The 26536-nt window shown below is 41.2% G+C and overlaps 1 protein-coding gene across 1 annotated transcript in view; it reads right to left on the bottom strand.

The window, feature by feature from the left end:
• The window catches only part of LOC145355956 (citron Rho-interacting kinase-like), a 180815-nt gene that overhangs the window by 64648 nt on the left and 89631 nt on the right, over positions 1–26536 (bottom strand). The window contains exons 16-26 of the mRNA XM_080208469.1: positions 26331–26384; positions 24780–24920; positions 23313–23438; positions 21748–21843; positions 20885–21001; positions 20556–20665; positions 11902–12076; positions 9635–9832; positions 9209–9262; positions 2462–2659; positions 1794–1987 (exon numbers count right to left, since the gene is read on the bottom strand). Of these exons, the coding sequence (XP_080064595.1) occupies positions 1794–1987; positions 2462–2659; positions 9209–9262; positions 9635–9832; positions 11902–12076; positions 20556–20665; positions 20885–21001; positions 21748–21843; positions 23313–23438; positions 24780–24920; positions 26331–26384 (1463 nt within the window). The remainder of the gene's footprint in view (positions 1–1793; positions 1988–2461; positions 2660–9208; positions 9263–9634; positions 9833–11901; positions 12077–20555; positions 20666–20884; positions 21002–21747; positions 21844–23312; positions 23439–24779; positions 24921–26330; positions 26385–26536) is intronic.

A 26536-nucleotide genomic window follows, 5' to 3' on the forward strand; every position in this document is an offset into this window, starting at 1 on the left:
TGGGCATGTGTGTGTTGATCTCTAACTGTCCCAAACATTCTTTCATGTGACGATACAGTGCCTTTAAAAAATGTATTTTAGTTATTTTTCTGTACTGCATGTGTTTACTAGTCCCTTCCATTTTATTGGAATTGCTTTGTCTGGATCCAGCAGCAATTTATTGTTTTTGCAGCAACATAATTGATCTTAACTAATGCAGTGTTATTTTGTTTTCCCCAGGAAATTGCAGAGTGGGGCTTGATTGGTTGATTGACAAGTAAGGTCCTATGACTGAATACTGTTAGGCTTTCAGACAGAACTCAAGATTTGTTTTTGAGACCCTGAGACAGAGGTTGCTTTCTCTGTACTTCTTGCTCTGCTTGAAGTGGAGTTGGGAATCTGCCAAGAAATCAGCCTTTTTTTCTGAGATGCTACTGTCTGGAGGTGGACCTTTCTCTGGAAGTTACTGCATGAGAATTAGAATACAGGGCTTTGCACCTGGGTCACTCTCCAGAAGTGTCAAAAGGCTGGACATCTAGTACCTACATAAGCACTTTGGTTTCTGTGCTAACTGGTTCTAAAGAAGTGATTCATGTCTGTGGGTGATACAATTAAATTGGAACACTAGAGATAGCCAGTTGGTAAGAATTATACTTTGTCAGATTTAAGTATTTCAATTGGTAAAAGTTATGTTAATTCTTTTTGTTATATTGTAACTGTGCTCTTAAATAAATTTTGTTTTGATAAAAACTTCCTAATAGATCATTTGAATCATATCTGGAGTGAAACACCTTATGCTCACCCTAATGTCGACATCAAATGTAAAAGTTGGACCTAAGCTAACTTCATAAAATGGGACATTTCCAGATTCCACTATCCCAACTTTTGAAAAAGAGTTTTTGATCTGGTCCTTAAACCTGGACGACTGGTAAATGTAATTGCTCTATGTCACAGACCACTACAATATAGCAAGGTCCAAAAACAACAGCAGGAAAAATGTTTACAGGAAGCCAGTGACAATGCATAATTTGAACATTTCCAGTTAATGCATGAGGCAAAAATACATTTCAAACACATTGAGCAAGTACAGAAATATATAATGCGTGTACATCCATTCTGAGTGTAGATTAAAATTGAATAGCAAAAATCTCAGCTATTAAGAAATATCTTGTTCCTTTTTCAAAAATGGAAAGAAGTTCAGCTGCTTAAATGGGAGTGGAGACAGGAGGATAAGTGGATTTTACTAATTTAAACATTCAGCTCCAAAAGCTACATTTGAGTGTTTTTATCATCTATAGTAGCCGTCATGACAACCGTGACTTTTATGAAATATCTACACAATAGAAGACTGGATAACTCACAGGCAGAGATTTATTCATGAATCACGACTAGCCATGACACATTCTATTTATAACAGTGCAAACAGAATTTGGATTGAAAATAGTGAATTTAGATGATTTCTGCAATTTAGGGGTTGAAGCAAGTTGCCTTGACAATTCACGGTGTTTTTGTGATGCTATACCAGGGAAAGAGTTTCTACCCACCCCACCATCCAGCTCCCCCCATCATCAGTTTCAGCTCCCAAATCTGCTCCCTCATTTGTCACTCTCTACACAGATATCTTATGATAGTTACCTGCTCTAAGTTAACATGGCTCTGGCAGCAAAATGCCTTTCTAGTACCTGATCCGTATAATCCTAATCCCCGTTACATTGTTAACATATTAGAATACCTGTTTCAGTACCCATTCCCACCCAGTACTCTACAGAACACGGCACTCTCCATAACTCAGCATTTCCTCTTACATTACGTACCTGCTCTGCTTTTCCATATCCAGTAGCCTCTTCATTTCTTGGATGCGCCGCTCAAATTGTGTTTTTTCTTCTTCAAACTCTGATTTCCAGGTTTCCCATTGTCGTTCTTTCTCAAGGAGCTCATCATTCAGTGTCTCCAGATCCATTACCTGCTCTTCCAGCATTGAGCAGGTAGTCTTTAGTGTCTCTATTGTCTGAAAAAGAAATGGAGTAGAAGAGGCATGATTAAAAGGTCTATTCAAATGAAGGAATGTATCAGATATAAATGGAGCAGAAAATGCCACAGTATCTTCTAGCATTCAAGATGCTAAATTGAAATTTCATTCTGGGTATAAAATGTTTATTCCCACAGATTTACAACATTATCTACTAAAATCTACACTGTTCTTTTAACTCTGATTTCTCAGCGCGAGTCGATGCTCAGACTGTCCACGTTAATATGTCATTAGATTGACAAATTGGTCAACATCAACATTCACCAATTGCTTTGAGTCAGTGCCAAGGTCTCCTAAACAATGGCATGGAAGAATTCTGCCTCTGATGGTTCAAAGCAGATAAGTTAATTATTTCCAGTACATGGCTTTATAATTTTAAAAATTCCATCAACAGGCATAATGAATAGCTAGAAGAAGAGGTCAATTAATCACTGGCTGTAGGTGTGCGCTTACCTGTTTTTGGTTACTGAGTTGAAGTTCTTGGTCAGATAGTTCCTGGCGCATCCTGCTCATTTCCTGCCGGAGCTGGGCTCGTTCGTCTCCAACACACGACAACTCTTCCAGCTGCTTGGTCAGGAAGTAGTTCTGGCTGTTCAGCTCAGCGTTTTCCTGGCTCAGCTGATTTAACTGTTCCTCCAGATCAGAGATAACCTGTCCCAGAAACAATGGGATCACATAAACCAGCCAATCCTTTGTCTGCATGCATGCGCTATTTACAAGACATGCCCCAGCAAATTGTACACACAACTTGACAAGTGTTTCAAGATAGTTAGGTATCGATGCACTTATATAAATAAAATCTGAGCTCTCGATCATTTTATTTAACTAGGATTGCTAATGCCAATACCGAATTCACCAAATATACTCGATCTTTCCACCTCATTCCAAATTACAATTTCAATCTTGATCAATTGGGCCAATGGTCTGACAAATGGCAGATGGAGTTTAATTTGGATAAATGCAAGGTAATGCATTTTGATGGACTGAACCAGGGCAAGACTTATTCAGTTAATGGTAGGGCGTTGAGTAGAGTTATGGTGCAAAGAGATCTAGGGGTACAGGTTCATAGTTCCTTGAAAGTAGAGTCACAGGTGGACAGAGTGGTGAAGGCGGCATTTGGCATGCTTGGTTTCATTGGACAGAACATTGAAAGCAGGAATTGGGACGCCTTGTTGAAGTTGTATAAGACATTGATAAGGCCACACTTGAAATACTGTGTACAGTTCTAGTCATCCAATTATAGAAAGGATATTATTAAACTAGAAAGAGTGCAGAAAAGATTTACTAGGGTGCTACCAGAACTAGATGGATTGAATTATAAGGAGACTGGGTAGATTGGGACTTTTTCACTGGACGGAGAAGGCTTAGGGGTGATCTTAGAGATCTATAAAATAATGAGGGGCATAGATCAGCTAGACAGTCAATACCTTTTCCCAAAGGTAGGGGAGTCTAAAACTAGAGGGCGTAGGTTTAAGGAGGGGTAATTTTTTTCCACAGAGGGTGGTGAGTATCTGGAACAAGCTGCCAGAGGTAAGAGTAGAAGTGGGTACAATTTTGTCTTTTAAAAAGCATTTAAGCAGTTACATGGCTGAGACAGATATAGAGGGATACGGGCCAAACGCGATCAATTGGCACTAGCTTAAGGATTAAAAAAGGGGCAGCATGGCCAAAGGGCCTGTTTCCATGCTGTAAACCTCTATGACTCTGACTCAGTTGCTGTCGATTTATTAAGTAATTTCAGTATCCATTAAGTAAATAATTATGAGCTGCCCCCCTCCTCCATTCCCTTAATGCGAATTTCCTCTACATATCACAGTGTTAGCCTCAAATTCGGCATCAAAGGCTGGAAATAGGCTTTAAATACTTTATATAAAATCTGTTCCCTTACTATCTGAACTCCCCAAAGCTAGATATATATGGCCTGATTACTGTTGGAAGTCTCAAATCCCAGTGACTCATTAAGGAGTCTCATTGGAGTATAATGTTAGTAAGTGAGAGATTATCCACTTTGACAGGAATAATAGTAGGAGGGATTATTATTTAAAAGGCGAAAAGCTGCAGCATGCTACGGTGCAGAGGGACCTGGGGGTCCTTGTGCATGAGTCGCAAAAACCCAGTCTGCAGGTGCAGCAGGTGATCAAGAAGGCGAATGGAGTGTTGGCCTTTATAGCGAGGGGAATAGAATATAAAAGCAGGGAGGTCTTGCTGCAACTGTACAGGGCGCTGGTGAGGCCGCAGCTGGAGTACTGTGTGCAGTTTTGGTCGCCGCACTTGCGGAAGGATATATTGGCCTTGGAGGGAGTGCAGAGGAGATTCACTAGGCTGATACCAGAGATGAGGGGGTTGGACTATGAAGAGAGACTAAATTGATTGGGTCTGTACTCATTGGATTTTAGAAGGATGAGGGGGGATCTTATAGAGACATATAAGATAATGAAGGGGATGGATAGGGTAGAGGTAGAGAGATTCTTCCCACTTAGAAAGGATAGCAGGACACGAGGGCACAGCCTCAAGATGCAGGTGGGGGGAGGGGGGGGCGCACTTTAGATCGGAGTTGACGAGGAACTTCTTCACTCAAAGGGTGGTGAACCTCGCTAAATATATTTAAGTCACGGGTAGATAGGTTTTGGATAGAAAAGGGAATTAAGGGTTTATGGGGAGAGAGCAGGAAAGTGGAACTGATCCACTTCAGATCAGCCATGATCTTATTGAATGGCGGGGCAGGCTCGAAGGGCTAGATGGCCTACTCCTGCTCCTAATTTTTATGTTCTTATGTAAGGGGAAATTCAACACCCACCAAAAAGAAGTTGCTTTCAGTTAAGTGAAATAGTCAAAAAAAAATCACAAATCCAAACCCAATCCATCTTGAACCCAGCCACTTCCAACATAATAAAGGTGAGGTGGGATGGAGGTGACAGACCTACTCACAGGAGATAGGTGGCTCATTTTGGAAGAGAAGTGTATCTCCCCCGACCCCAAAGCAAATCTAATAATTCTCCAGCAATCAGACACATCGCCACCACACCAACAACCCTGCATCAAAATGTCATTCTGATGTCCTCTACAGCCCATAATCCTCCTTCTGAAAACATACATGTTATGCATCAAAATAAATTGTATTAAAGATAGGAAGCTGGTCAGTTGATAGGAAGCAAAAAGTTGACATAAATGTGTCTTTTTCTAATTGGCAGGCAATGACTAGTGGGGTACCACAAGGGCCTGTGTTTAGGCCCTAACTATTCACATTATATATTAATTATTTGGAAGAGGGAACTAAATGTATGATCTCCAAATTTGCAGATGATACAAAATTGGGTGGGAAGGGGAGTTGCGAGGAGGATGCAGACATGCTTCAACGTGATTTGAACAGGCTGAGTGTGTGGGCATATGCATAATAGATGCAGTATAATGTGGATAAATGTGAGATTATCCACTTTGATAGCAATAATAGGAAGACTGATTATTCATAGAATTCATACAGTGCAGAAGGAGGCCATTTGGGCCATCAACCCAGCAATGACAACAATCCTACCTAGGCCCTGTAACCCCTCATATTTACTCTACTAATCCCCTCCCTGACACCAAGGGAGAATTTAGCATGGCCAATCAACCTAACCCACACATATTTGGACTGTGGGAAGAAACTGGAGCACCCGAAGGATACCCATAAAGACATAGGGAGAACGTGCAAACTCCAAACAAACAGTGACCCAAGCCAGGAATCGTCTCGGGGTTCCTGGCGCTGTTTTACTTGAATGGATGTAAATTGAGAGAGATGGATTTGAATATAGGAAGCGGATGTCTTTCTGCAATTGTATAGGATGTTGGTCTGGAGTATTGTGTGCAGTTTTGCCGTCCTTATCTGAGGAAGGATGCCATTGAGGCAGTACAGTGAAGTTTTACAAGGCTGATTCCTAGGATAGCAGGTCTGTCATATGAGGACAGACTAAGTCAGTTAGGATTATATTCACTGGAGTTTAGACGAGTGAGGAAGGATTTCATGGAAACTTATAAAATTCAGTCAGGGTTAGATAGGGTAGATTCGGAAAGAATGTCCCTGATGGTGGGGTGTCCAGAATTAGGGGTCATAGTTTGAGGATAAGGGGTAAACCTTTTAGGATTGAGGTGAAGTGAAATTTCTTCACCTAGGGAGTGGTGAATGTGTGGAATTCACTACCACAGGAAGTGATTGAGGACAAAACGTTGTCTGGTTTCAAGAAGATTTTTCACTGAGGGTGATGGGCAAGTGGAATTGGCTGCTGGTGGTGGTGGAGGCAAATTCATTAGGGTCTTTTAAGAGACTTCTGGATGAGTACATGGGACTTAATAGGGTTGAGGGTTATAGGTAAGCCTAGTAGGTACAGATAAGATCGGCGCAACTTGTGGGCCAAAGGGCCTGTTTGTGCTGTAGTTTTTCTATGATTCTATGATATTAGATATAGCTATTGGGGTTAAAGCGTTCAAGAATCGGGGGGGGGGGGTGCGGGGGAATCATGATATTGAATTTGATGATCCAGTCATGATCATAACGAATGGTGGAGCAAGCTCAAAGGGCCGAATGGCCTACTCCTGCTTCAGTTGTGTTTCCATACTCTTATTTTCTCATTTATGCATTTGTTCAATAAGGTTGATCGATAGCATAAACTTAAAAACAGGTCTGGCCTTGTGACAGTCTCAAAGATTACTGAGATCAACAGATGAATCCTGTAGAAGCATTGGCTGATCAAAAAAAAGATAAAATATATCAGGAAGATTTATTCCTGTTAGTTGTATTAGTCATATTGCCAGAAAATCAACTTAGTGTTGAGGCTAGTCAAGATAATTTCAAAGTTTGTGAGAACTGGGTCTCAGCTGGAAAGGTGAGCTAAAATGTGTAGACAATCTAATTTCTTGTGAGAAAACCCCAAAATATAACATTGAGAATTATACTGTGCAATGATTTAGTACATTTACTGTTTCCCTCCAGAACTCAATCAAGCCAAGGCCAAAACTTGTCTACGCTGAGAGAAAATTTCCTATTTAAAACAACCCTAGCAGCTAAAAAAAGATAGTCTCCATTGGCAACAACAGCTGTTTTGAGAGATGGAAAGGTTCACTATAAAAAGCGGGGCAAATACAACCTGACCAATTACCACCCCATCAGCCTATTCTCGATCATCAGCCAAGTGTTAGAAGGGGTCATTGTCAATGCTATCAAATGGCACTGACTCGACAATAACCTGCTCACAGACAGATATTCATTCAGCTGGGGTTTCGCCAAGGCCACTCAGTACTTCAGTTCATTACAGCCTTAATTCAAACATGGGTAAAAGAGCTGAATTCAAGAGGTGAGATGAGGTGACATCAAGACGGCACTTGACTGAGTGTGGCATCAAACAGCCCGAGCAAAGCTGGTGTCAATTAGAGTCAGTGAGAAAAATCTCCGTTGGTTGGAATCATACCTGGCACAAAGGAAGATGGTTGTTGTTGGAGGAGGTCAATTATCTCAATTTCAGGACATCACTGCAAGAAGTCCTAAGCAAAACCATCTTCAGCTGCTTCGTTAATGATCTTCCCCCCATCACAAGGTCAGAAGTGAGAAAATTAACTAACGATTGCATGATGTTCATCATCATTTGTGACTCCTTAGAAAATGAAGCATTTTGTGCCAGTGTGCAGCAAAACCTAGACAACATTTCAGGCTTGGGCTAGCAAATGGTTCTGTGCTATACAAAGATTACTGAAGTCAGGAAATGAATCCTGAAGAAGCACTGGCTGCTCAAAAGATATATATCAGGAAACTCATTTGTGCTACAGAAGTGCCATGCAATGATAATATCCAACAAGAGATAATCCAACCATCGCCCCTTGATATTCAGTGGCATTACATCACTGAATCCCCACTATTAACATGCTGAGGTGTGATCATTAACCAGATACTGAACTGGATCAACCACACAAATACTGTGGCTACAAGAGTAGATCAGAGGCCAGGAATTCTGTGCAAAGTGCAGCCTGATGGGTATCCATAAAGCAAAGACCGATGCTTAAAAGTGAACTCTCTATCAGGTCAAGGGGTGTAAAGAACAGGTACAGGAGCTGATTGAACCCTGGCTGTTGGTATGCCTCTAATAGATAGTGTTTGAAAGCAGACCCCTGTGTGTCATGCTCCTGAGAGAAATACAACCCCCCGAGAGACAGACACAACCCAGGACCAATCATTGAAGGAAAAAAAAAGACCCTGCATTGAGAGATCAGAACAAAACCCATCAAGAGGGAGTCTGATCACCTTGCCTTGACATGGGTAGCATCTAAGTCCAGGTGATGAGTTTGGATATTTTTGAAATCCTTTTGAATGCTTTGTGCATAATGAAGAAAGATAGGGATTAAATATGTTGTGTACATAGAGGCTTTGATAGTTTCATGGAACTTGATAAGATACAATAAAAGAGATTATTGCATGATAATTTGAAAGTTTGAGTGTCACTTAAGCCAGTACCCAAAAAGAGTACTTCACCTCCTGACTTCTGAAATCCTGTCTACCCTCTACAAGGTACATGTCAGGAGTGTGATGGAATACTATCCATTTTCCTAGATGAATGCAACTCCAACAATACTCAAGAAGCTTGATGCTATTGAGGACAAATCAGCTTGCTTGATTGTCACCCACACAACACCTTCATTTTCCTTTCCGTTTATAACCAAGACACAGTTGCACCTGTACGGACCGTCAACAAGATGTACTACAGCAACTCAATAAGGCTCCTTCAATCGCACCTTCTAAATCCATAACCTCAAACACCTAGAAGGCCAAGGGCAGCAGACGCATGGGAACACTCCTACATGCAATCTCCCCTCCTAGCCATCCACTATCCCGGCTTCATTGCTGCTGGATCAAAACCCTGGAACTCACTCCTTAACAGTACTGTGGGTATACCTATACCATGTGGACTGCAGCTGTTGAAGGTGGTAATCCACTGCCTTCTCAAGGGCAATTAGGGATGAGCAATAAACGCTGGCATAGCCACTGATGCCCACATCCCACGAAAAAGTTTTAAAACTCTAAAACGGGCTGCATTAGGGTTAAAGCACATGGTTAGATATCATTATATACTCCATTCTCTAGGACAAATTCATTGATCAGTAAATTCAGTAAAAACACAATAAAAAGCTGTTAATGTTTGCAATAAGAGTAAAATGTTTCAAGTGCTCAGTACGTACTGCACAACTCTCCCGAAGGGCTTCAAACTTGTTGTGAATTTCATCACGATGTGCCTGAGGAAACAGAAATATAGGATCACATGGTTCAGTCAAATAGCTTCACTATATAATTAATCAGAGGTAACAAAGGATGACAGTGTATCAGTTGCAGTCTCCCTCAAATGTCAGGGATGGGTTCAGACATTACACACTGGCAAAGGCATCTCCACTTAAAATGTACTCCATAATCCTGTTGTGCCCACAGCATTCTGTAAAGAACTTGCTCAGAAATGGATTGTTTCCTTGGTTACTTCACAAATGACAGAAAACACTTCTCCTCCCACTATGCAGCTTTCCAAAATCTCTAAAGGCATCATCCAAGGAGTCTTCTAAAAATAAACAGCTGATATCAACCCCACACAGATTGGGCACGATGATGGCACTGACCCTCAGAGATTGGATCTCCTCTTCTGCCTCAGCAGTGGTCTCCTCCAGTTCTGCCTTGGCCATTTGCAACTGGTTCTCCAGAGCAGTTTTTGTACTTTGCAGACTCCGAATCTGAGCTTCCTTTTCCTGCAAAGCCAACTGCAATTCATTCCCCTGTTTCTTCAGCTCCAATTTCTGCTGCTCATGCTCCAAGCTGACCTGTAGAATAGCACAAAAATAAGATTCCTATATAGCAAACAGCATTGTTTACTGCAATCTGTATTAATTCTACAAGGTTACTGCAAGGGAAAGCAAATTGAATTAGTATATTTATATCATTACCAGATGGCACTGTGTATCCTAAACTTGGCTCCCATTTAAGCAATGCAACAGTTTAAAAACTCTTATCACTATTTTCAAATCCCTCTGTGGTCTGACCTATCCTGTTGTTAATCTCCTCCAGCCCCACTACTCAGAAATCTGTGCCCCTCTAATATTCATCTCTTGAGCACCCCATTGGTGTCCATGCCTTCAGCTACGAAGGCCCCAAGCTCTGGAATTCCCTCCTTTGATCATGCTTTAGTCATCTGCCCTAATATCTCATGTTGCTTGGTGTCAAATTTTGCTTTGAAGCACACCTGTGTGGCACCTTAAGGCTTTCGAATTACATTCAAAGGCCAATATAAATACAAGCTGTCATTGTAAGTTACGAGTTTTATAGTTTTTCCTTTATTTGAAAGGTCTTACTGGTCACCAACACAGAATACTACTGCTATCAATGATTGTTGAGATTATACCAGCAAAAGTATCAGTTTTTAGAATGACTATCGCTATTACTAACTAAATAACAGACATCTGTTAACATTTTTTTAAATTCTTACGTGGGATGTGGGTGTCACTGGCTAGGCCAACATATGTTTCCATCCCTAAATGTTTAAGGTAGTGATGGTGAGCTGCCTTGAACTGCTGCAGTCCACATGGTGTAGGTATAACCATGGCGCTGAGAGTGTTCCAGGATTCTGAACCAGTGACAGGGAAGGAACAGTGGTATTTTCCAAGTCAGGATAGTGTGTGACTTGATGGGAAACTTCCAGTGTCCCCATGTATTTGATGCCCATATCTTTGCAGGTGATAGAAGTCATGGGTTTGGAAGGTGCTGCCAAAGGAGGCTTGCCGAGTTGCTGCAGTGCATCTTGTAGATGATACACAATGCTGCCACTGTTTGCCAGTGGATAGGGCGGTGAATAGGGTGCCATTCATGCAGGGCTGCTTTGTGCTGGATGGTGTTGTGCTTCGCGAGTGTTGTTGGAGCTTTCCTTTCATTTTTAGTGTCACAAGTAGGCTTACATTAACACTGCAATGAAGTTACTGTGAAAGTTCCCTAGTCGTCACACCCTGGCGCCTGTTTGGGTACACTGAGGGAGAATTTAGCATGACCAATGCGCTCAACCAGCACATCTTTTGGACTGTGGGAGGAAACCTGAGGAAACCCATGCAGACATGGGGAGAACATGCAGATTTCACATAGACGACAATGACCCAAGCCAGGAATCAAACCCAGATCTCTGGCACTGATTCAACAGTGCTAACCGCTGTGCTGCCCTCATCAAAGCAAGTATTCCATCATGCTTCTTTCTTGTGCCTTGTAGATGGTGGACAGACTTTGGGGAGGCAGGAGTACTCCCATCCCAGCCTCTGACCTGTTCTTGTATCTGCAGTATTTATATTGCTCATTTCATTAAATTCATGGCTAATGTTAATGTGAAGCCAATGAATCACAGAATCCCTTTTGACTCATTGAATCTGCACCGAATTTCTGACAGACCATCCCACTCAGGCCCGATCACTGCAGCTGTGTGTATTTGCCCTGCTAATCTTCCAAACCTACATATCTTGGGACATCAAGGGACAATTTAGTATGGCCAGTCCACCAAATCTGCACATCTTTGGACTGTGGGAGGAAACCAGAACACTTGGAGGAAATCCACGGAGACACAGGGAGAACTTGCAAACTTTACAAGTCACCCAAGGCCAAAATTGAACCCAGATCTCTGGTGCTGCACCGCAGCAGCGCCAACACTGCGCCACCGTGTCACCCTCTCATGGGGAAATGGTTAAATTCTGTCTCGTTGGAGATTATTTGGCACTTGCGTGGCGTGAATGTGACTTGCCACTCATCAATTCAAATATGAATTTCACACCATTAACACTGGTTGTTTACATGGATGTGGAGGCCCCTTAAAAATTTTTACGTTTACATCCACATTATCTCATTTGCGTATTCTCACCTCCCTGAGTTTGGTCTCGACCTCCAGTAGTTTGGTTTTGCTGCTTTGTTCACCCTGGTTGATTTTATCCATTTGTTCCTCCAGTTTCTGGTTGTGAGCATCCAGCTTGCCCGCCTGAGTCTCCAAGTAAAATTTCTGCTGTCTGAGTTCTGCAATCATCTCTTCCTGTGCCTTCCTGCCATTGAAATTTAGACAATTACAAATATACTTAATGGTTCCTTATGACAGCAGGCCAGGTCAAGAACAGTGGTTGACCGAGAGAACATCCTTCAAATAATTTGCTTGTGTTTAAACAACCCTTCATTTTGTTTATTTATCTAACATTCTTCCACTTGCTCCACATTGTAAATTGTCAATCCAGCTAAACAAAGAGAATCTTGCATTTATACAATATTGCCCATGATCACCAATTATCCCAAAATGCTCGACAGCAAATAAATACTTCTCAAGTGGAGCACTGTTGCAATTTTGGAGATGTGGCAGCCAATCTGTGCAAGATAACTCTCTCAAACAGCAATGTGACATTGACCAGATCATGCTTCCCTGATGATGACGACGGAGGGATAAATAGCTCAGACATTTCTGATAACTCCCCAGTCATCTTTAAAACTTCACCATGGGTTATTCTACATCGTTCTACGTATGAGGGAAGGCAATGGCATAGTGGTATTGTCGCTGGACTAGTAATCCAGAGACCAAGGGTAATGCTTTGGGGATTCTGACTCAAATCCCACCACTACAGATAGTGGAATTTGAAATTAATTTAAAAAAAATCTGGAATCATGAAATCCCAATGTCGATTGTCGTAAGGGCCTATCTGGTTCACTAATGTTCTTTAGGGAAAGAAATTGGATTCCTCCAGATGTGCTCTTAAAATGCCTTCAGGGATGGGCAATGTAGCATTTATCATGCCAGAGAATTTGCCCACCCAGGTTGACCAATTGTTCTGTATTGCATTCTTTAAGGGGTGCATTTTGTCTCATGTTTAGGGCAGCCTGTGGGAGACTGAGCATGGGATTTGTGTCCCTTTTGTTTTTTTTGAGAGTGTGAACCGTCCATGCTGCCCACCCTACTTCACTCAACAATGCTAATTCCCTCAATTGAAGTGCCCTTTATTTAATTTCATGATAGTTGGTCACCCTGCACCCACAGGTTGGAGGGCCAGCAGGGAGTGCCCCATCAGTTCCATTGAGGGAAGCTCTGATGGAATCAAATGCCCTTCAGGCCATCTGTGGCCTTTCCTGAGGTTGAGGCAGAAATCCTGCCACTGAGAACCAGAAGCCTCCAGCTCAACATCCTGCTCTCACACCAGCCCAGGAGGTTTCAAGTAAACATGACAGGTTTTGCTCACAGGTCATCTAAGGACATTGGAGATCTGCGTGGCCACCATTTAATTTCTATGCTTTTACTAAATTATAGTGGGCTCAGAGGTACTGGGTGTCAACTGATTCATTAATGAGTCTAATTGACTGCCTACCAGCAATAGCTAGGAATCCCACTTCAGTCCCAGGCCAGCAAACTTCTCAGTGCAAACGGGCTGTATAAAATTCAGATGCCTCATCTGAAAACAGCACCTCTGACAGTATAGTATTCCTGGTACTGCAATGGAATATCAGCCTTAAGTTCTGGAATAGAACTCCTACCACACAATCCTCTGACTGAGATGGGAGAGTGCTACCAGCTGAGTCACAGAAAAGGTACATTTTGTGAAATTGTGTGTTCAAACTGAGCGACAAGGAGCACCATTACAAGTCCCTCCAATGCTTCCAAACATCTGTAACATGCCTTTTCTGGTTTCTATCCTCCATTTTCCGTCAACTTCAACTGGTCCAAAATTCTGCTGCATGGATCTTGAAATGCACAAAATTAGTTCACCCATTACGATTGTCTCATGAACCTACAGTGGCTTCCCATTTCCTCAACAAATTAAAATTCAAGACCCTTGACTACTAATTCTTCCAATTACCTTGCTTTATTCTATTTCTACGATCACGTTCAGCCCTATAGTTCCTCCCAAGTGTTCCATTCCTTTAACACTAGTCATCTACCTTCAACTCCCCCTTCAGATTCCTGATTTACGGCCATTTCTGGGATCTTACTTGTACCCTCTGTAGCAGTGGTTCCCATCTTTTTAGTAACATGGCACACTTCACTGTGACAGAATTCCATGGCACACTCACTCTTTTCAGCTGAATTGATTCTCATAGACATCACCGTTATTTCCATTTACTATGATTATGGGCAGTAGCTGACCAAACTGAAGGGTGACAGAGGGGACTGAAAGGAGAGCAGCTACCAGGCCAGGTCTGGCCTGGAAGCCCAACCTCAGACACCCTGCAGGACTGAATGACAAAAGAAATAGAAGCAACAGAATAACTGATTGGCTTCCAACTTCCAAATGGAAATGCTGCTTGTTAAAAAAAATCCTAGAAATAAGCAATTAAATTGTACCTCTCTCACCTTGTTCAAAGGATGAAGGAGTGCCACTAAACTGAAAAAAAAAGTGGTGGAGAAAGCAAACGAGGATAGATTCAAAGAACTGGGCACGTCGATGGAAACGGGGAGGTCATCAATTAAGGCCAATGGGTCTTTGAATTCATATTTTATGTTTCACATCTATACAATAGAAACCTGAGATTTGTTTTTCAGAAACACTTCTAAACCATGCCTTTACTTGTGTGTTTCAAGGATTTTCTTTTAAAAAAAGCAGCATTTACGTGGTTCTGCATCGATGGTGATCCACCTCTCACTGAAACTGTAATGTTAATGATACTGAAGGAAATTCAAGCCCTGTTTTGGCAGGGGATGGGGATAAATCAACGCAGAATTAATTTTAGAGGTTCACCTCTAGAGAAGTGAGAGACAATTGGATCTCAGGGGTACTGGCTAGAGCTCACTGGTAAATAGACTTCCCAGTGAAGACAAACCTTCCTCTGTGTATGTTTGACTCTGAGTTGCATCGTTTCCATGCATCTATTAGTCGGTCTAACTATTCTGGAAGTTGGGGGCCAATCATGGTTAATCTGTTGCTTTAAGTCAATGTACCTGCAGTCAGTCCCACAGGACGTCCAAGACTGGTCTCCCAGTCTCCACTTGCCACTATCCATCACCAGTACTGCACTCACCAAAATATTCTGGCTGCGGCACACTGGGAACCATTGCTCTATAGTGAGGACCAATGCAAAGCATTTCCCATCTCATTTTCCATCAGTTCCACACACTCACTCTCTGCAGGACCAATGCTCACTTTGTTAACACTTTTCTTTTGTTCTCCCTTCCAAAATGAACAAGTTCACATGATACTCCATTTGCCAACTTTTTGCTCACTTACTTCATAAATATCGCTTTGTAAACTGTTTGTATCCCTCCTCGCAACCTGCCTTGCCACCTATTTTTTTGTGTTGTCTGCAAATTTGGCTACAGTACATTCACTTCCTTCCCCCAAGTCACTAATATATATTGCAAACAGTTGCGGTCCCAGCACTGATCCCTGTGAAATGCCAACCTGAAAAAGAATCACTTATCCCCATTTGCTGTTTCCTGTCCATTAGCCAATTCTCTATCCATGCCAATATACTGCTTCCAACACCATGGGCTCAGAGCTTGACTTAATCTTTTGAGTGCTATTTTGTCAAACACCTTCTGCAAGTCCAAATACAATATATCTACCAGGCCCACTCCACCTGTTTTGGTTGAGACTTCTTTGAAAAACTCTAATCAATTATTCAGACACAATTTCCCTTTCATGAATCCATGCTGACACTGCTTAATTAGATCATCTTTTTCCAAATGTGCTGTTGTTACTTCCTTAAAAATTGATGCCAACATCTAAGAATAGTTGTTAGGCTATTCAGCCTATAGTTACCCATGTTTTCCTCCCTCCCTTTTTGAATAGTGTGTCACACTGGCAGTTTTCCAATCCTCCAATACCTCAGAATCCAAAGATTTTTGGAAAATTACAACTAATGCATCCACTATCTCTGTAGCTACTTCTTTTACGATCCTAGGATGCAAGCCATGGGGTCCTGGGGACTTATCTACCTTATTAGATTGTACTCAATCCCTTCCCAGTATTCTTTATTAAAGATATTCAAACTAACTTGGCGCAAAATATCTGTTTAACTCTGCCATTTCCTTGTTCCCCATAACGATCTCGCCAGATTCATTTTCTAAGGGGGATGTGTTCCCTTTGACTTCTCTCTTCCTTTATATATACTTAAAAAAGTTCTTGTCAGTTTTTCCTCATAATTTATTCTCTATTATCTTTTTAGCCCTCCTTTGCTGAATTTATCCCAATCTTCGTGGCTATCACTGACTTTTCCCTCCTTATATGCTTGTTTTTTCAAATTAATACGCTCCTTAATTTTCTTGGTTAGCCGTGGTTGGTTTATCCCTCTTTTAGGAGCTTTCCTCCATATTGGGATATATTTTTCCCTTCATCCAATTTTCCAGTTCACTTTAGCTGGCTCTGTTTTCAAGCAATAATTGTCCTTATTTATGTTGAAAATTCTACTCTTAGATCTGCTCTTCTCTCCCTCAAACAATGTAAAATCCAATCATATTATGATTACTGCTACATAAGGTGGCCTTCAATATGAGATCATTAGTCCTATCTCATTGCACATACCAGATCTAGTGAAGCCTAGTGTCTGGTTGGCTTCAAAATGTGCTGATCCAAGAAATTATTCAGGAAACATTCTCAGAATCTGTCTATATGTAGATTAAAATTATCCATGATAATTGGTCTTTCTTTCAAACTCCCACTATTTCTGCTTTGATACACTGTGCTACCTAGTGATGACTGTTAAGGAGCCTGTACACCACTTCCACAAGTGACTTTTTACCTTTATATTTCTTCATCTTAGCCCATAACATATCGGAGCAGAAGTAGGCTATTCAGCCTATCAAGTCAACCAAACTACTCCCATATCTTGGTTTCCTAAACTTAGGTCAACTCTCTCTATTGTGCCGATGTCGTCTTTAATTAACAGAACCACCCCTCCACATTTTCCTAACTTTGTATCCTTCCAAAAAATCAAATACCCTTCAATATTCAGGCCCCAATCCATGCCATCCTGCACCCATGTCTCTGTCATGACTATTAATAATGATTAATAAGTATGATTGATCATATTCATTTGGCTTTTGTGTCGAAAGCTAGATGCATTCAGGTACAGAGCTTTAAGTTTTGCCCTTTTATTATTTTTATAACCTCGAGCCTCATCTATTATTTATACTAAAATTGGAATGATATAGAAAAGATTAGCCTCATTGGTTGATTTATTCTTAGTCTTGGGCTCTCTGACCCATCCTGTCAATCTGTTTACCATTTTGCATATTAAAACCTCTCTCTTCCCTGTCCCTACTCTTTAATAAAACACACCTGCCCTCATTTGACCCCTTGCTGCCATTGGTGACTGAGTCAATTTTGCTCCATTAATAATCCCTTTGAGATTATGCTTTTCAATTTAGTGCCCAGCTCTTTGTACTCTCCATGCAGAATCTCCTTCCTAGTTCCCTCTTCTCCAGCTCTGAGAAAATGTCCCAAACTCTGGCAACACAGCCGCCTGTACTTGCGGCAGGCTGAAAAGCTCGAGTGTGTGGACGTTAAGAGCACGTGTTGGAGCTTTTGAATAGCATCAAGATAGATAAATTGCCAGGGCCGGATGGGATGTACCCCAGGTTACTGTGGGAGGCGAGGGAAGAGAAGAGCCTCTGGCGATGATCTTTGCATCATCAATGGAGACAGGAGAGGTTCCAAAGGATTGCTGATGTGGTTCCTATATTCAAGAACGGGAATAGAGGTAGCCCAGGAAATTATCGACCGGTGAGTCTAAGCTCAGTGGTTGGTAAATTGATGGAAGAGATCCTGAGAGACAGGATTTATGAACATTCAGAGAAGTATTGTATGATCAAAAGTAGTCAGCACGGCTTTGTTAAAGGCAGATCATGTCTTACAAGCCTGGTTGAGTTTTTTGAAAAGGTGACTAAACACATTGACGAAGGAAGAGCGGGGGATGTGGTTTATATGGACTTCAGCAAGGCATTTGATAAGGTCCCCCATGCAAAGCTTATTGAGAAAGTGAGAGGGCGTGGGATCCAAGGGGATATTGCTTTGTGGATCCAGAACCGGCTTGCCTGCAGAAGGCAGAGGGTGGTTGTAGATGGGTCTTTTTCTGCATGAAAGTCAGTCAACAGTGGAGTGCCCCAGGGATCTGTTCTGGGATCCTTGCTGTTTGTGATTTTTATAAATGACCTGGATGAGGAAATGGAGGCATGGGTTGGTAAGTTTGCTGACGACACGAAGGTCAGAGCTGTTGTGGATAGTTTGGAGGGATGTCAGAAGTTGCAGCATGACATGGATAGGATACAAGACTAGGCGGAGAAGTGGCAGACGGACTTCAACCCGGATAAATGTGTGGTGGTACATTTTGGCACGTCAAATGGGATGAAGGAATAAAATATTAAGGGTAAGACTCTCAGCAGCGTGGAAGATCAGAAGGATCTTAGGGTCCAGGTTCATAGGACTCTCAAAATCGGCTTCGCAGGTAGAGGATATGGTTAAGAAGGCGTATGGTGTACTGGCCTTCATCAATTGAGGAATTGAGTTTAGGAGTCGGGAGATAATGCAGCAGCTGTACAAGACCCTGGTCAGACCCCACTTGCAGTACTGTGCTCAGTTCTGGTCGCCTCATCACAGGAAGGATGTGGAAGCCATTGAAAGGGTGCAGAGGAGATTTACAAGGATGTTACCTGGCATGCCTTATGAGGATAGGTTGAGAGAGCGCGATCTTTTTCTCCTTAGAGAGATGAAGGATGAGAGGTGACTTGATAGATGTGTATAAGATAATGAGAGGTATTGATCAGGTGGGCTCTGAGGCTTTTCCCCAGGGCTGAAATAGCTGCTACGAGAGGACACAGGTTTAAGGGGAGTAGATACAGAGGAGTGTCAGGGGTAAGTTTTTCACTCAGACAGTGGTGGGCGAGTGGAATCGGCTGCCGTCGGTGGTGGTGGAGGCAAATTCGTTAGGGTCTTTTAAGAGTGTTCTGGATGAGTACATGGGACTTAATAGGATTGAGAGTTATAGGTAAGCCTTGTAGGTAGAGATAAGATCAACGCAACTTGTGGGCTGAAGGGCCTGTTTGTGTAGTTTTTCTATGATTCTACTCTGGCTCTTTTCTGCCAAGAACAGTATCAGTTTGCCCATCCACCCCACAGCCCCAAATAAATTGAGAGAATCTCAAATCTATTTGGACAATTGCAGAGGCTGACACTCCTGCCCTCTGGGTTCCCTTACCCACCTCCTGTCCCCAGCCACTGACTAAATTGGAAGATCCTACCCTAAATGGGATGACTGCCTCCTGGTACAAAGCATCCAGGTAACTTTCTCTCTGCCTGATGTGTCGCAGTGTCTGCATCTCAGCCTCCAGCTCAAGGACTCTGAGCTGAAACTCCTTGAAACACCAGCGTTTACTGCAGATGTTTTTGTCCAGGGAACACCAATATACTGCAGCCTTGACACATCACCTGTCTTGCAGTCCTTAAAGTGTCTTAACAAATTAAATTTTCTGGTCTGCCTGGGGTTCCTATTCCACAGGCTCAGCCCTAGCACATTCTTCAAACAGTTACAATCTCAGTAAAGCACATCTGATACACCATGTCCCACCACCAGTCATAGTCAGATTGCAATCTTGGAATGAATATCAATTTTATTACTGAATCAGAGGCTGGTTCTGTGCGTTAGCAATCAGCTCCACTACTTTTAAGGTGATCGAATGACAAATTTTAATTCTATTGCATGGAATAAATGTGTTTTGAAATTGTATTCTATGTCTTTGTCCATTTTTAATTCAGCCTATTGGCAGATGGTTACTATGATAACAATTTATCATTATAATATTTTCTTTGTCATTTTTTGGCAAAGTGTGTACTTGGGCAGGAAAAGTGGTGTGTAGCTCATTGGCTGCACTGCAGAATTTTCCCACCATATTTTTAAACACTTCGCCAAAAAATAAACTAGGGAGCGGACTCTAAATGAGCCCAACCCACCAACCTCAGCAAGTCTCAAAGGATCCAGGTGCTCTATTTAAAGAATGCTGTGATGTAAAAATGATTGAAGTAGAAATTGTGCATATATGTACATGCACAAAAGCCGTTCTGGGACACCCCCACTTGGTTGTCTGCCTCCACCTGCTGAAAACAGGGACAGAAAGTTCCACTTAGGACTTTTACTGTTTCTTTGCCAATCCCATTCAACATTCTACTCGTTTTTTAGTAAGAGCTACTAATTAGCAGCAATGTCTATGAATTCTATGACATATTCCCTACAAAATCCTAATTTAGACCTGGTTTAAATCCAGCAGGTGGAAATACAAGTCAGTCTTGTTCACTCAACAAACATACTTGTCTCAATCTCCTTCTCCCTTTGTTTTCTTCTGCCTTAATAGTTTGATTGCCAGGTTTCTTTCCTGCCAGGTCTAACCATACACAGATTAGAAGCTACCTTCTGTACAATCACCATTTTAGAGAAAGCAAAGTGAGAGGATAGTACATTAATTAGTTGAGTCTGGCAACATTATCATAGGCTACTGTCAATTTAATTAACTCTATATTTATGCATTTATTGTACAGACTTTGACATTCCAACACTCACATGCTTCTCTGAGTGAAGATGCTGCTATTTGCTGCAAGTTTATTTGCCTCAGAGAGCTCTGCTACCCTCTGTTCTAGTGACTTTATCTTGGAATCCATGGCATTGATAGTCTGAAATATAAAGTCAGATTAAGACTGGAATCGGACAACAAAGAGCAAGAAGACAGAAGGACAAAAGTCTAAACAAGAGAAAACATTCTATTTTGAGAATCACAGCCCATTTTGAGAACCAGCCACAGTGATAAAAGCCATGATTAGCTTTTTGCGTTTGTCAGAGTTAAATATTTTCAGCCACACTGCGCCACGTTTTAAAGTTAATTTCTCACATACCGCTTTCTGATCATCTATCAGTTTGCACTTTTTACGCGAGTCCTCCTCATGTCGGAGGCGAGAATCTTCTAAAGACTCTTTATTTGCAATGCCCATCTTCACCTGAGCTTCCATAACCTGGGAAAGAGTACAACACAAATAAGAACAGAAGATGGACTCCCTTTTATAAATAATGACAAACAGCCTTGTTCAGAAGTCATGAGGAGAAAAACTTGAGATTCATTTTGTACCACTCTGTTTTATTTTTCCTCCCAATCCATTTTCGTCATTCAAATTAAAGAACCTAAAAGACACCACTGGTGGCTGTTTTCAGCTAAGACGCCTTTTGTTTTATTCATTAGTAGGACATGGGCATCACTGGCTGGCTATCATTTATTGTCCATTCCAAGTTGTCCTTGGCCAAAGGGCAGTTGAGAGTCAACCACATTGCTATGGATCTGGAGTCACATGTAGGCTAAGGACAATAAGGATGGCAGATTTCCTTCCCTAATGGACATTAGTGAACCAGATGGGTTTTTCGATAGTCAACAATGGTTTTGTGGTCATCAGTAGATTTTTAATAAAAAAATCAATTCCACCAACTGCTGTGGCAGGATTCGAACCTGGGTCCCCAGAACATTAGCTAAGTCTCTGGATTAATAGTTTAGCGATAGTACCACTAGGCCATTGTCTCCCTATCTAGATTGCTCTAGATTTAAGATTAGTTGATATATTGAGTGAAAGAAAAGATACTGAAGGTGATTGGCATAAATTGCACAGCTTTTGCTGTTCACACAAAGCCACCGTGCCAGTGAGAACAATACAAGATATTTGTTGTTCTTGTTATAGAATCAGATTTCCATTATTCATTTTCTGCCTCTTACCTTCATTTTATCTTCATAGAGCTGTTCTTTCTGTCGGAGATTGGTTTCCATACGTTGTGCTGTTGCCTGGGCTTCACACCAGCTCTCCTCCAATTCCTGTGTTAGAAAAAGCAGCATCATTGTAAACAACAGAATAAACATATTCCTTTGTTCATGTGATGATTTCTACAGGTAGGAATATCCATATCACAATCTTTATGGAATTAAAACCTAGCTATTATCCGAGCCTTGTGTAAATAAGCATCAGACATCAAATATTTTCAGAACACAATTGTCTTGTAGTCCTTATGTAGTGTCAAAGTCAATAAATGACCCAGTAGACTTAAGTCTCCCCAGGCAACTCACACACTAAAATATTGGGTAACGTACACCCCTCAAGCACACCAACACAGCATTAGCCGCCTTTATCTATTCAATATAGGATGGCACTACACTGGATACTGAAACATATCAAATCAAAAGACCACAGCAAGATTGGTTAAAACCATGACCTTAACCGCAAGGGGATATCCCAAGACTGGGTCAGGGTAGAGGATGGAAAAGCACATTGCTGCAATAAAGAGAATCCATAGATTGAAATGGATGAAGAAGCTGGTGACAGAGCACAGGAAGCTGTTTATCTATAATAATACTAGAGTAAACAAGCGTATAACAGACTCTAACTTCTTCTTCAGCATTCACTGTGACCATTTGTCCATTTTCCTACTTCCCAAAGGCCTAAAATCCCTTGATTCACGAACCTGTCCCATTCCTTTTTGGTGTTCTAAATGACCACACTGCTTGGTAGACTGTTCCACAAGTTAATTCTATGAGCCAAGTTGCACAGTTCATTTAGGACATTAATTATTTTCTTCATAAAATACATTTCTTCATTCACCACAGCCCCACCTAAATTTACCTCTCCTGGTTTGCACAGATTGAGTCTCCACATCCACACAAATTATTTTTGCTTATCCTATCACCCCAACATATTTTGATAGTTTTCCAATGAGAATGGGGTGTGGGCAAGTGCGAGAGTGAGAGTGTGAGGAGTATGTGCAGCATTGATGCAGGACAAGATTTTACAGCAATCACAGTGACCCCTAATATAGCACACTCAGCTGTCCTCCATATTAAAGTGCTAGACAGCAGAATCAAAAGACTGACACAAAGCCAATAGTGCACTGAACAGCACATGTCACCATTGCATTAAGCAGCATTTCAGTCTCAAGCAGCACACCAGCACTAGTTCAGGGAAACCAATTCAATGTTATTGCTCCCCACTCTCTAACTTTGTTCTGTGAAGTTACAGGTGGAAAGAAAAAGATAAAGAATTAATATCAGACCACTCTCACATGACATGCTCATTGTTGGCATGAATAACACCTTGGTAAAACTGTTAATAGATCACCTACCAATTCTGCTAGGGTAGGAGGATTTTCCGGTAAAAGTAAAACAACTGGGAAGGGGGTACCGTTGGGCTGGAGAGATATTACAACGTAATATCTTCACATTATCTTCCAACAGGTACTTTTTCTCTTGCACTGCTGGCATTATTATCTTCACTGTTAACTTCTTATACATACCAGGATTTTCTGAGCCATTTGCTGGATTTGCTGAGATTTTGTCTGCAAATCCTCCTTCAGCTTGTTTTCTCTGCGTTCTACCATCTCCAGCCGCTTCACTTGGTTCTCCAGAGACTTGCGACGTTCCTACAATTACCAGCACGTCAGAAATTTCTACTGCATCAGCAGTGACAGTTACACAGGGTATTAACACACTACTAACCAACTTACTGTGACAATAGACCATTGGCCAGACATTTTATCCACATTACAAAACTTTGCCTTAAATGCATTTGAAGATAGCAGAAATGAATTAGTAAATGCTAAGTAATGTTAATACTGTAAACTAAGGAAGTACTAGGTGTCAGAGGAAGAGGGACTAGAGAGAGGACAGAAGAGGGGGAAAATTTGTAGCAAACAACATTAAAGTGAATCGTACAAATATACAAATTTGGAGTAGGCTACTCAGCCGGCCTCTTGAGTCTACTTCGTCATTCAAACGATCATGGATAATCTGATTGCAAATTCACTAGATTGTACTTTCTCTGGAAAACAGATATGTTGACACTACTTTATGAAGGATGTTAACGTGAAACAATGTTAAAATGAGTCACATTTAAGCAGAGGATTGTGGGAAATGTTATTGGTCCGGACGATAATAAATTCAAAGCCTTTTGAGATGAAGAGTTAGAATATAGGGTACTTTACAAAAACAGAGGGATTAGAGTGAGTAAAAGGGCCAGGGTTATAACAGGATTTTGAAATACCTTAAGCGAGGAAACCATTTATACTGTCAGTTAGCACGGTGGGGGGGCAAGGAGGGAATTTGGGTGTTCTACAATTTAGCTGGAATGGGATCAAGGAAATAATAAAGTGGGTTTCATGATCATGATGTGCTTAGAACAGTTATAAGAAGGTAAAGAAGAGATATCAGAATGGGCCCATCTTGTACTAAGTTGATCTTTCTCTAAACCTTAGCGATGGCTGTAACACTACATTCTGCACTCCTCCTCTCTGAACAGTATGCTTTGTCTGCATAGTGTGCAGGAAACAATACTTTTCACTGTATACCAATACATGTGACAATAATAAATCAGATCAAAACAACAGAAAGAAATGGATTCAGGAGTAGGTCACATGAAGCTGGGAAGTAGGTCCAACTTGGTAGGCCTGGTGAAATTTGGCAGAACAATAGAGGATCAAAAATCTGTGACGATCATGGATTGTTGAATGCATTTGACGTAGCTTAGGTTCTTGATGCGAAAATTCCTGCCATTTGTGCCATTTGTGAAATAAGGGGAGGCCATAAAATGCTCTGGGGTAGCTAGCAGTTTGCTCTTGGCCAAGCGCTTTTTTCTTATTTATTAAATTAACAAAGAAGTTATGATGGGCACCAGAGTGTTTTTGTCAGTAGGGTCACTGCTGTGAGCCAATTTGAGATTATATTGCATTGACAAACTATGTTTAGTAATTGAATCTCTAATGTACCTCTGACTCCACCAGTTTCTTCCTGATACTTTCACCAGAGTTCTCACGGCCCTGTAGTTTCTCAAGATCTCTCTCTGCACGTTCTTTAGCCTGACGCACATTCTGCAGGAGATCTGTGGCTTCAGAGCTTGCTTTCACTGCCTGAAATAGTCATAGCACAAAATTATGCAAGAGGTCAGTTCAGAATTAATTTTTTATATTTAAGCCTAGTAGGTCTCCTGACAGAAAAGGGCTATCCCAAACAGTCAGAATATATATATTTTTTCAGCGACTAAATTAGGTTATCTGATCTTAACTAATTCTTATTTGAATCTATTGTTTGTTTTTTTGTTGAGCATGTGTAATGGTTGCTTCCTGTGTTTATTATCAAAGTAAGATCTGATCGATGTCTTCTAACAAAGTGACTGTAATGGTATTTAATGAATTATCACACCAGATAGTGAGGATGGACCAATCAGGAAACTTCTACAATATGGAGGAAATATAGCTCAATTGTTTCAGTCATTGCATTGAGACAAATGGAAGGATAAACTTGCAGTTATATTTCGCCTTTCACAATCTTTGCATAGTTCAAGAAAGTAACTTTGAAGTGTCGTCACTGACGCAATGTAGGAAACACAGCAGCTGATATGCACACAAATCCAACAAGGAAAATAAGATAAATGATCAATTAAAATGTTTTAAAGGTGCTGGTTAAGGAATAAATGTTGATCAGGATGACAGGAGAATTGCCCTGTTCCCATAATGTCATGGGATCTTTTATGTCCTGTCTGAAGTTCCTGATGCCATTAACTCCAAAATACGTACATTGAAGTTAATGATATAATACCTTGCTGTCAAGAGTAAAAACTAGTCGATTCTTGCACTCTATTCAAACTAGTAACCAAAAGGATTGAATGGCAGCATTGCTGATTGCAGAGTTAGACACATTAGGAATAAAATGCATGTGAGGCTTAAAGCACTTTTCAATCGTCATTTTGTTTTTCTACCTTGTTTGGTTATGGTATTTAATTCCGTGACTTACGCATTTACACCAATGATTTGTTGTAACAGGTTCAGACAGTAGACCATTGAACAGATGTTCAATGTTTTTACACCATGTGGTGTAATGGAATTAGATGGCCCTTTAGCTCATTTAACCTCATCTTTCCTGAGTACTGCCTTCCCAGTGCAGCAACCCTTCTTCTTAATTAATCCTGTGTCCTGCCCTCAACCATTCCTCCTATCCATTGATCATCCTATAAAAATACTTCCAGATATCAGTGAGCACAAATTTCAGCATGCTCCATTTTTTTTTTATTGTCAACCAATTCTATTTCAGTATATTGAGTGGTGAGTCTACTAGCCCCCAGGCCATCATTATACCAACCCCTACTGAGGTTGAACCGATCCAGTATTCCAGGCACTGGATCTGTGGAAGTTCCATCCGCCTGAAGAAAATTGCATATTGATAGACAAGGTAACAATTTACATCCTTCCAATGAAAATTACCACCATTAAAATCAATATTGCTTCCTTCCCCAGGGAATTGTTGCCATTAAACTGTATTACCTTAGTGAGTTTTTCCTGCAGTTCCTGTATTTTCTTTTGCTGTTCTGCATTCATCTAAAAGACAAACAATTGGCCATAAATACTATGGACAGAAATGATCAAAAATACATTTGTGTTTTCACAACTTTTTCCAATATCTCGGAGCTTAACTTTACACATATTACTTCTGTGCAGTTTATCCACTCCACATTGCGGATAGCAATGCT

This window comes from Carcharhinus amblyrhynchos, chromosome 20 (genome assembly GCF_965287045.1).
Source record: "Carcharhinus amblyrhynchos chromosome 20, sCarAmb.v2.hapA, whole genome shotgun sequence".
NCBI lineage: Eukaryota > Metazoa > Chordata > Chondrichthyes > Carcharhiniformes > Carcharhinidae > Carcharhinus > Carcharhinus amblyrhynchos.